This window comes from Megalobrama amblycephala, linkage group LG22, assembly GCF_018812025.1.
Source record: "Megalobrama amblycephala isolate DHTTF-2021 linkage group LG22, ASM1881202v1, whole genome shotgun sequence".
Lineage (NCBI taxonomy): Eukaryota > Metazoa > Chordata > Actinopteri > Cypriniformes > Xenocyprididae > Megalobrama > Megalobrama amblycephala.
In genome coordinates this window covers 26,990,088-27,002,325 of record NC_063065.1, presented here as the reverse complement: position 1 = coordinate 27,002,325, position 12,238 = coordinate 26,990,088, and the positions used below count along the sequence as shown (strand labels likewise).

The window sequence follows — 12,238 nt, the reverse complement described above, 5'->3', positions numbered from 1 at the left end:
TTTTGCATTTATTGTTGCATTACATTAAAAGTGTGGTTAAACAGAGCACACACAAGAAACAAGTGATACATCTGTTTAATTTGATTTGCATTTTCAAACACAAACTGACTTTAGCATTGGGATACAAAAGTGGACCAAAATAAATTAGTGAGTTATATGACAATAGCAATCTATTTATATAAATATAACTATTCGAACTGTTGTCATTTGCATAGCTATTAACTGCAGAAGAGAAGATTTTAATTCTTATCTCATTTTTATATTTGCCAAAAATCATAGACATACTCCAAAATTAGCAACAAGTCATCATCACATCTTTAACACAAAAATAACTTACGAAAGCATGCAGAGTGACAGTTACCATAAAGAAAACATATCTACTCCAAACGTAAAAACATGCATTTAGAAATACAACTCATAACAAATCATGACGATCTTCACGTAACACAAAAGTACCTTGGGAGAGAAAACATTAAGTGTGAAGCTATAACTCTGCAATGCTTCCATGAAACATAAATAGTAAAGATCACTGGTCATGCTAGTAAAGCTGATGCATGCAGTGCCTATCAGTGCCATTCACTAAGTTGCTCAGTAGATGGATTATTCACTGTTACCCTGGATGTGAGCGTACTCTGGGTATATTACCCACTTGTTACCATGACGACGGTTAGCGATGTGGCGCCTTCAGTGCAGCATCCACCTCTTCCTCTGGTTGAAGTACGTGCCACTGGGCCACTGGACGCCGGGGATTGGCCAGCATGTCTGACCAATGGCGTAGGCCGACACCTGTGGCGCCATAACCAATTAAGGTTTTGCCGATAGGGTCGTTGCTGCCCAGCTTGTCGTAGTCAAATACAGTGATGAGGAGTTGGACTTTCTGCATTTGAATAGATTTGACTTTAGAATATGAATTTATTCCAATTTGGTCATCAATAAATGACCTATTCAAATTTGTACATGTATAGTAATAGACACAATATCAGATGCAAGAATGATCACACATCACCTGAATCTGTTCAAATGGGACCTCAAAACTGAAGCTCTCATTGAAGTATGGGTTCAATGTGTTCTTTTTTACTGTAGTTTTCTTCTTCTTCAGACGCTTTCCGTTATGTTGTAACACAATCTTCACATACGGATCTGACACAGGAAGTAGGGTCATTATCAAAGTGGTTTAAATGCAAATGTAAAAAATATTTTTCACAAGAACTTAAAATTAAACATAAAATTTACGTTTTGAGTAGTTTTGGACAAACCTACTCAATCTAAAGTTAGCAGTATTTTCCACATTTTAGAAAAATACTATAAAAATCAAATATATGGAATAATTTAATTTAATTTAATATTTAATTCAATATAATAAATTTCAGATTTAAAGGTACTCTATAACTTTTTTTCAAAATTAACAAAATTTGAATAATAACTATGAATACATCATCAATCCTTCTTCCAAAACAGAATTCACTATGGTAAGCCTATTATAAGTGTTTGTATTTGTCACGCCTGCCAGCTGGAGTGTCTATGATGGAGTGTCCACCAGAGGGCACTCCTTCTGTCTTTGTTATCTCATCATGGACTGCATTTACAATAACCAATTACCCAGACTCATTATTCCTGATTACTTTTAGCTATTTCTCATTACCCTTGTTAAAGGATAGGAAAAAATTAAAATTTCTTGATAATTTATCCATCTAGCGAAACGATCATTCATTTTCTAAAAAATAAAATAAAAATGTATACGCTTTATAAACACAAACGATCACCTCGCAAGTGCTTCCGCCAGACCGCCTTCCATATTCTTCAAAAAGCTTATGCTGTATGTTCCCTATTCAACTTTTGGAAAAAATGGAACTGGCGCCGCGTTAGTTCCGTAAGTGACGTGTTTTTATTACTTTATTAACAGGTGAGTAAGGTATTTTATTGAACAGATCAATTGCCATATGCTAACGGCTAATGCTACACTGTTGGAGAGATTTGTAAAGAATTAAGTTGTGTTTATGAATTATACAGTCTGTAAGTGTTTAATAATGAAAATAATGACGGCTCTTGTCTCCGTGAATACAGTAATAAACTATGGTAACTTTAACCACATTTAACAGTACATTAGCAACATGCTAACGAAACATTTAGAAAGACAGTTTTCAAATATCACTAAAAATATCATGTTATCATGGATCATGTCAGTTATTATCGCTCCATCTGCCATTTTTCGCTGTTGTCCTTGCTTGCTTACCTAGTCTGATGATTCAGCTGTGCACAGATCCAGACGTTAATACTGGCTGCCCTTGTCTAATGCCTTGAACATGAGCTGGCATATGCAAATATTGGGGTCATACATATTATTTGATTCCGACTGTTATGTAACTGTCGGTGTTATGTTGAGATTCGCCTGTTCTTCGGAGGTCTTTTAAACAAATGAGATTCATATAAGAAGGAGGAAACAATGGAGTTTGAGACTCACTGTATGTCTTTTCCATGTACTGAACTCGTGTTATTCAACTATGCCAAGGTAAATTCAATTTTTAATTCTAGGGCACATTTAAAGGTGCAATATGTAATATTTTCTGTCCGCTAAAGGTCGCTAGAGGCCTAGTCAAAACAAAGGCGTAGCTTGATGATGCCAAGTTTGAGCGCTGAATCTTGGGACATGTGGTCTTCACATCACAGCCGGTGGAAATAATCGGGATAGGACTCGGGAAGAAATCATGTTCATGGATGCGATTAATAACGTTACTGTAGTATGAAGCAGAGCAGGACAGAGTGTTGTGGGAGCTGAGCGAGGCCGCTGGAGCGATTGCGCAAAACACGTCTCACGAGCAGCGGAACTTTTATTATGCCACGGTTGCGGTCACTGCTTCCGCTGTTCTGGTCATGAGTATGAGGTAACGCAGCTCTGTTGATCATATTAGATACATTTCAATTTTTGCTAGATCGATTTTAGAATATCATATTAATAAATGCTGGATGGCTTGCGCTGATACATGGCATGCAATTCATTTTAAAACGAATTGTATGATGGAGAAATTCTGTTACTGTTACTAAAAATAAAGCTGCATCTGATTATGCTATGTTAGCTACTTGACAAAATAGTGTTTTTCTCTGAGGCATGGTAAAGCATGGTACTCACAAAAAATTTGATTAAAACAATTAGACAAAACGTGTTGAGCTATATAACAATAATTAGTTTTCTAACCAAACAGTTGTTCCCTTGTCTATTAAAACATGTAATATATTAAAGCGTCTTTGGTGTTTCCATGGTTTCTACAAAATAAAACCGGAAACCGAGGGTAACTAGGTATGACGCAATTGACAGCTGACTCCTCACACATCCCAGAGCCTTGGTTAAAATTGCAATTTTCTCACGATTTGTAAGTACTCAAGTGAACAAAATATATAACACTGGCCAAGTGGTTTTTGGATATTTTTCTTTATTTATTCTTACATATTGCACCTTTAAGTCTAGTAGTGAATGTTTTGTGAGCAGCAGAATAACTATATTCATCTGCACAGTCACACAGAGCCGAAGCACAACCAAAACAATGTTCTTTCGCAAAATGTATGCAGTTTTGTTTAACCACTAGAGGGCCAAAAGTTACAAAGTGTAGGCTACCTTTTAATTTATGCTATTTCATAGATTTAATTTAATTCAGATCTATTTAAATATTTAAAATGATATTTGAATTGTACCTGATAAACCACCAACATCCATTTTCTTCAGATTTTTGGCCTCCATTATGTTGACGGTGAGTTTACCAGCAGTGGGCACATAACGTAGAGAAATACAAACATCTCCAAGTTTCTCCTGTTGAAGACAAATTTAGAATATACAGTTTATAAAGCCAGGGACGAATGATGGCATACCTGAGAACTCAAACCAGAATATACAAAATAGATACAAATATTGACAGGAAATCTTATGTACCTCCTCCTTTTCTCCATTTTCGAGATCCCTCCATTCATGCAGTGGCTGTGCGAGATCCACACAGTTCATAGGAATCTTTATCTGGCCAATCACATCATGTTTACCAAACCGATCAAAATCAAACACCTGAAGCACCAAAGTTTTACCACCCAACTCAGCATAGGGAATCTATAATGCATGATGAGAAGCAGAAACAAAGAACATGTGAAACACAAACATATTAGCACAAATTAGTCTATCAGCATTTTGTATAAAGCAATTTTCTGGTGTTAATATGTCATAAAACATTGAGATGTCTCTACTAAGCTGACAATCCCAAAAAGAAATTCAGCAACATCAGAAACCATTTCAAATAAATGCTTCCTGATGCAGGTAATTAAAGGAATAATTCATCCCAAAAATGCACATTTGCCAGTATTTAGTCACCTTTATGTTGGAACAGAAAAAAAGTAGAATGTTTATGCAGCTCTTTTCCAATGTAAGTCTATGGTGACCATGTGACAGATGTGGTCACTATGAACTGTTGCTGTATAGAAAAGGACAGTGTGAACATTCTTCAAAATCTTTCCTTATTTGAAAGAACAGTTGTATGGTTTGGAACAACATGAGCGTGAATAAATTACAAATATTATAATAAAAAAATAAAATATTAGTTCATTTTTACGTGAACTATTCCTTCAAAAACGTATATAACATCAGTGATACCTGGACAGCTGTCAATCAAAACATGAATGACAAAACCAGAGTAGGGAAGCAGGGATTTCTGGGAACTTAGGATGCCACACAAGGAGACAAAACCCTGACACAAAACCTGAGAGAGAGAGAGAAATGGACAAACAAACTACAGGTGGAACTAAACGAATGCTAAAACACTCAAAAAGACAAAACTACATACAATAAAATGTTACGAGTCATACCAGACAACCACATGTTCACGCTAACACATATATATAAATCATCATGTACAGAATCTGGCTACATACTACAGTATGTAAACACACAACAACAATTTAAAAAAAAAACCTTGAAGATAAAGGTCTCGTTGAACACAGGGCAGAGGTTTTTGCGCTGGACTTTTGTTTCAAACTTCTTCTTCTTGTCTGGAAGCAGGTAAACTTTTACATATGGGTCAGATGTGCCGCCAATATCCATAGCAGGAAGATCTTGAGCCTGAAGAACTCCAACTATCAGCTGTTGACACAAAATTAGACATGTTTATTCCATTTTCTTGATACAGTGACATCGTCACAACTTTTTAATAAGTATTTTCATGCATCAGGAATGTACCTGAGCATCAGTGAAGTTGTAATCCAAAGAGAATTCCAGTTTTCCCAGATTTTCATGCTCCTCTTTTTGCTCTTCTCCCTCCTTCTTTTCTCCTTCCTCCTGCAAGATTGATAGTCATATTTTATACAGTGTGTCTATGTAATATGTAAATTAATACAAAATATCTCTAATATAAGGAAATTGTGCTCACAAAATGTCTGTGTGAGTGTATGTGTGTGTATGTATATACAGTACAGTCCAAAAGTTTGGAACCACTAAGATTTTTAATGTTTTTAAAAGAAGTTTCGTCTGCTCACCAAGGCTACATTTATTTAATTAAAAATACAGTAAAAAACAGTAATATTGTGAAATATTATTACAATTTAAACTAACTGTGTACTCTTTAAATATATTTGACAAAGTAATTTATTCCTGTGATGCAAAGCTGAATTTTCAGCATCATTACTCCAGTCTTCAGTGTCACATGATCCTTCAGAAATCATTCTAATATGCTGATCTGCTGCTCAAGAAACATTTAATGTGTACAATTGTACAAAATATTTGTGTACAATATTTTTTTTCAGGATTATTTGATGAATAGAAAGTTCAAAAGAACAGTGTTTATCTAAAATCTAATCTTTTGTAACATTATAAATGTCTTTACTGCCACTTTTGATTGATTTAATACATCCTTGTTGAATAAAAGTATTCATTTCTTTAATTTCTTTTCAAAAAAATAAAAATAAAAATTCTTACTGACCCCAAACTTTTGAACGGTAGTGTATAATGCTACAGAAGCTTTGTATTTCAGATAAATGCTGTTCTTTTGAACTTTCTATTCATCAAGGAATCCTGAAAAAAAAAGTACACAACTGTTTTCAACATTGAAAATAATCATAAATGTTTATTGAGCAGCAAATCAGCATATTAGAATGATTTCTGAAGGATCATGTGACACTGAAGACTGGCGTAACGATGCTGAAAATTCAGCTTTGCATCACAGGAATAAATTACTTTGTTAAATATATTTAAATAGTACACAGTTATTTTAAATTGTAATAATATTTCACAATATTACTGTTTTTTACTGTATTTTTAATTAAATAAATGTAGCCTTGGTGAGCAGACGAAACTTCTTTTAAAAACATTAAAAATCTTAGTGGTTCCAAACTTTTGGACTGTACTATATATATATATATATATATATATATATATATATATGATGAATCATAATGAAAATTAAAAAAAAAAAAACTTGAAATTGAAGTTTTGTTTGTGTATTTCGGTAGGCTAACGCTTTATTTTTAAGGTGACATAGTTGCACATGTTATATGTACTTACTCTAGTAATAACAGTTATGCATAATTAGAAGTAACTTACCCTAAACCAAACCCTAAACTTATAGTAAGTACAGGTAATTATTATTACTCAGCACTTATTTATGTAATTACACTGTAACAATGTCACCTTAAAATAAATTGTAACCTGTATTGTTCTTGCACCTTATGCTCTCCTTCACCCTCTCCTTCAGTCCCTTCTATTTTTCTCCGTGCTGCTCTTTTCCTCTCTCGAGCTTTCTTGGATTTCTTCTTCTTTCCAAAGCATTTCTTGAACATGCAATACGTAAAACAAGCCACAAGGGCGAGAACCACCACCACAATGGCTCCTACAGCCCACATCGGCACTACAGGGAAAAGACAGCAGGTCAGTCTCCATGGAAACAGGTACAGCAGAGCACACAGGACAATACTCAATAGTGTCTTATCACATCAACTCAATGTGCTTTTAATTTGAAATTATCATTGTCTGTAAAGCTGAACAAAAACATTCAAATTAAAGTGCTCCATTTATGTAATTTGACTTTCTATCAAATGACTAAATAGAGAATAGAGAATAGATGAAATTGAAGAATGATATTGTGTCCTGTCAGGTTACACAGTCACAACAAGATCAGTGTATTTTGTATTTTAATGACATTAAGCACAGTGAGTTGAGGAACTGAACAGAATTATTTATAAATGTAATAAATGAACTGGCTGATCCCCCCTTCCCACATACACATTAATTAATTATTGGATAGATAGATAGATAGATAGATAGATAGATAGATAGATAGATAGATAGATAGATAGATAGATAGATAGATAGATAGATAGATAGATAGATAGATAGATTGTCACAGTTCGGTGCATATGACGAATACAGTCAGTCACAGCCGATCAACACTCCAATCCAGAAGGGGGTGCATGCGGTAATGCAACGTTGTTTGCTAACTGCCACAACAGTAAAAAGCACAGAAGAAGAAGAGACATGTAATCTCTCAACCAGTGTTTCAACTGTGGAAAGATATCAATAAATCAGCTTGAGAATATCTCACGCATTACATTTACCTCAGGCATTTAGTGTCGACAGCAAGTTAGTTCACTAGCGAAATTAACTGTAGAGAGGAGCATTTTGTATAAGTGTAACAGACGTAGGCTGGTAAGTGCTGTGTGTGTAAACCTCACTCCTCTGATCTCAAGAGATGCTCTGGCGACTAACTCTAGAGGTTGCAGCCTCTAGCCTCCTTATTAGAACACCTGACTCCCATGCGAACGGACTGGGGTTCGCGTCCTGCTTGGAGCGGGCAGGTGCGAACTGGAGGGGCTACATAAGCACCTTATTAGCCTATTCATTATATTTACTTAACTTACTTACTTTTACTTAGAAATCTCATGTTATGACAGCCACTGTGTAAATGATTATATTTCAAAAATGAATTGGAATAGAAAATTAACTTTATATTTGAAGATTTAGAAGTTCATGAAAAACCTGGTCCTGGAGCAACTTTCCAATCAACCAATCAGATTTGAGAGACACATTTACAGTTTATGTCAAGTTTAGACTTACAACCAGTGTCAGGTGCTTCCACATCAGTGTTATTCACATTTCGTTTCCCTCTGATTTTAGGGATAATTTATGGGTAGAGAAAGGTTTAGGGGTTGAGATAGGATTAAAGATTACATTTCTGGACAGGAATGTTCCAGGATCGACAAAATATGTTGTTTACTTTACTTTACTTTACTTTAATATTATAGTAATGTGCAAGAAAGGGCTCCATATATAGTTATACAGCATTAGCTAAGATAGATTTCTTATCCTTAAGAACATTTTAATTATAATTTATTTAAACATAGAGAGACACATTTGTTAAAAAAAAAAAAAAAAAAAACATAGTTTAATAATAAAAGGTAATAATTTTCTTCCCCCTGCTGTACCAAACCCGTACCGAACCCTGACTTTTAAAGCCGAGATACGTACCGAACCATCATGTTTGTGTACCATTAAACCCCTAACAGACTGATAGAAAGATGTGGAAATACAAAGAAATGCAATTCAAAAGTGAAGTGATACAAAAATTCCAGTGCTTTTGTACTAAATATCAACATGAAATGCACTGTTTAATGCTATATTTATAATTATGATGCAAGAAAGTAAATTGGTCCTACTCTTTGCTCGCTTACACTTTTATGCTAATTGACCCTTCGCCTGGAGTTTGATTGACAGGCGATCTTACCAATCATAACGAATCCACCATTTTGTCCGACAAAGCAGTCAGGAGTTAGAAGATTAACCTCGGTGGACTTGAACGTGAATAATGGTGTGGACTGACGTACTTCCGCGTTTGAAACAACATTTCTTCTCATGTTCATTCATGTTTATTTGATGCTATAAATGAACTAGTAGGAAGAGATGATCGGTTCACGAGCCGCTTGAGCTGAGGCGCTACAGCAATCTGTCACGACACATTAAAGAGCCACAAAATGATTTTTATTGTTTGAATTTCTTAAACAATTTGAAAGCTGAGACTTTGTTTCATATCAAAAGTAACCTGCTCTGTCTTTTTTTTTTTCTTTTTTTTTTTTTTTTTCACTCTGTGTGGCGTGACAACGCCATGGCTTGTCGGACAAAGCAACAGTAACTAAGGGGGCGGGTCTTTGCAAAGGGTCAATTGGAAAATGTAGATACTTACATGGAAGATGTTCCAGTTCATTCATGAACTTGCTCTTCATGTTTTCATAGTCATGATGAGTTGGGGGAGCAGGATGGTGCTCATGTTCTGGTTTTGGATGTGGTTCAGGTTCTGGTTCTGGTTCTGCCGGTTCAGCAGTTCGCCGAACACGGACACCCATATTCACAAACCTCATGCCAAGTGTGTTTCAAGAATCAAATACACAGCCTAAAAATAACACAACACAAAAAGACAGAGGATGTATAGAAAACACTGTTCAATAAATCTCACAAAACCTGTAAAGAAATGAAAAATGCCATTCTTGACTTGCTGAAGAGTTTTTTTCCTGTTCTTTTCTTTTACCAAGAAAAGAATCTTGGCTCAGAATATGATCGTGATTACATTGATTTTTTTTTTTTTTTAATTGCCAAAGAGAATCTGAGTTTCCTTGGAAACATGACAGCACAGGAGTCAGTGCTAAAACCAGCTCAAACAATTAGTCTTATACAGTTATGACTAATTCTGTACTGTACACTGAATATACAGTCTGTTCACACATTCAAAAGTTGATCTGATACCTCCTGACATAATATTTTTTCTACATGTATGTTCCCTAAAGCTAGATAAAAAAAATGGCTGATTCTAATCCATGATGTATTTACCCTCCTCTGCCATACCATCCATCCACCCCCCACTCTACTGGTCTCTCGCTTTCTCTATCTCATGCTTAACGAGATTATGGGAGGAAAACAATATTCCAAAGCTCAGATAACTCAGATAAACAAGATACCTATTTGAGAATTTATAGTTTTCTTCCATTCATTGATTGACTGATTCATTCATTAACATTTCATTCAGATTGTTCCTGTCTCAAAACACTAAATGACAAGAAACAGCACCACTAAATACCTGTTTATCATTAAAATGTTCCAGTTCTTTTGTGCAATGTCTAATTTTGTTTTCAGATTCATGAGAATTCTTAAATACTTATGATTTTATTTCAATATGATTAAATCAACCTTTTTTGCAGGTAGGCTAACAAGACCTCATATTCTTGGTGCTAAAGCCACCTGTAAAAATGCCAACTGTGGCTAAACATTACAAAACAAAATATTTGGAGGAATATGAAAAGTGGAAACATTGGACCTTGAGTGAAACGAATTGTTTTCCATAATCATGAGGGAATGGATGTGTAGTGAAGTATAAAACGGGTTGACTGCTTCAATCACGATTCATTTGTCAACTAACATTGCTTTATTTACTTAACTAACTTAAAATATGTTCAGATATCAACTAATTTGGTGAAACAATTGCTGTAACCCCTTCATCTACGCTATCATAACAGCCTGGGTCATTTTACACCAAGATTATTTTTGCTAGTTCGTAACATAAATTGTTACGTCTTGATTTTCAATAAAAATATCTCCATTGTAGTATTTATACATCATATACATACATCAAAATACTTTGTGAGCTTCCGCATTTCCCATAGCAGCATGAAATACACAAGTTATTTTTTAAAAGCTGTAGTAAGCGTGGACGCGCCCTGCGCTCTCTACACGCGCTGCACCATTCGCAGGAATGCAAACGTCATTCGCGCGGATCCTCAGCAACAGGTTACGATGGTAATGCACAAATGTATGCATTAAAATCGCCTTTCATTACATATTTGACAAAACTGAAATAATTTGTTCTGATAATGTCTCCATTGCTGGTGTGTGTCCTGTCAGGTCTGCTAAAGTGTGATATGAAAATGAAAGAATGCCTCTGTATAAATAAAAAGAAAAAAAAAAGAAAGAAAAAAGAAGAAGAAGAAAAAAAGATCGCGTCCTACCTGATAAATGAATTCCTCTGGATATGTTGGGTGGGAAATACCTTCCTAAGTTAACATTAAGAAGATGTCAAGGCTTGTTTGTCCAGCAGCTCTCAGGCAGACATGCTGAATTGTGTATATTGTGATAAGTGTGTGCTGGTGGTTTAACCCCCTCCCCATCAGCTTTAAGCTCAAGTGCTTTCAAATCATTAAAGCACCACTAATCTCTCTCCCCCTCCCCATCACATCTGTTATGCAGTTATAGAATGGTTCTCCATAAATTCACCAGTCATATAAACCACACTCCTATCTTTGTTTTAGGTATGTTACTGAAAAAAAAGAGGGGAAAAAAAAAAAAAGAAAACTCTCCCCCGGGATGAATATATGTTAATCTTGTGCTCATTTCCGTTGAGAGCTCTTATTTATGTGGCTGCAGTGCATCAACTGCCCATCTAATCCACATAAACATCATGCTCGACATCATTGTTCCCATCTGGGACACGTTGTGGATGAAAATAGCCTTTCTGCCCTGATAATCTGTTTGATCACGGATTACACATGCAGTTTTTTTCAATCAATAAACCAAAAAGTATTGTTACCAAGCATGTTCAGTGTTACAGTCATTTTTGATAATCTCTATACTGCTATTGATCTAAATTTACTGCTTTTATATGGCAGTTTTCTACAAACCCGATTCCAAAAAAGTTGGGACACTGTACAAATTGTGAATAAAAACAGAATGCAATGATGTGGAAGTTTCAAATTTCAATATTTCAATATTTTATTCAGAATACAACATAGATGACATATTAAATGTTTAAACTTAGAAAATGTTTAATTGGGATCCTTCTTCTACACAGCCATGATGTTGTAATTGATGCAGTATGTGGTCTGGCATTGTCATGTTGGAAAATGCAAAGTCTTCCCTGAAAGAGACGACGTCTGGATGGGAGCATATGTTGTTCTAGAACTTGGATATACCTTTCAGCATTGATGGTGCCTTTCCAGATGTGTAAGCTGCCCATGCCAAACGCACTCATGCAACCCCATACCATCAGAGATGCAGGCTTCTGAACTGAGCGCTGATAACAACTTGGGTTGTCCTTGTCCTCTTTAGTCCGGATGACATGGCGTCCCAGTTTTCCAAAAAGAACTTCAAATTTTGATTCGTCTGACCACAGAACAATTTTCCACTTTGCCAGACCATTTTAAATGAGCCTTGGCCCAGAGAAAATGCCTGCGCTTC

General features: G+C 35.4%; 1 protein-coding gene across 1 annotated transcript; it reads right to left on the bottom strand.

Annotated features, from left to right (window-relative positions):
- Window positions 1-59: 59 nt before the first annotated feature.
- On the bottom strand, window positions 60-11,175 carry syt5b (synaptotagmin Vb). The gene is made up of 9 exons (XM_048174306.1): window positions 11,014-11,175; window positions 9,201-9,407; window positions 6,691-6,872; window positions 5,210-5,308; window positions 4,946-5,113; window positions 3,923-4,090; window positions 3,688-3,802; window positions 1,007-1,140; window positions 60-877 (listed from the first exon to the last, which is right to left on the bottom strand). Exons 2-9 carry the CDS (start codon window positions 9,373-9,375, stop codon window positions 668-670), a joined length of 1,251 nt encoding a protein of 416 aa, XP_048030263.1. The 5' UTR covers window positions 9,376-9,407; window positions 11,014-11,175; the 3' UTR covers window positions 60-667.
- Between the last annotated feature and the right edge of the window lie 1,063 nt (window positions 11,176-12,238).

Excerpts from the sequence above, each read along its gene's own strand:
- syt5b (XM_048174306.1), bottom strand. The coding sequence starts at position 9,375 with ATGAGGTTTGTGAATATGGGTGTCCGTGTTCGGCGAACTGCTGAACCG. Across the intron at positions 6,873-9,200 it reads TGAACTGGAACATCTTCCAT|TGCCGATGTGGGCTGTAGGA; the intron begins GTAAGTATCTAC and ends TTTTCCCTGTAG. Across the intron at positions 878-1,006 it reads TCCCATTTGAACAGATTCAG|AAAGTCCAACTCCTCATCAC; the intron begins GTGATGTGTGAT and ends ATTCAAATGCAG.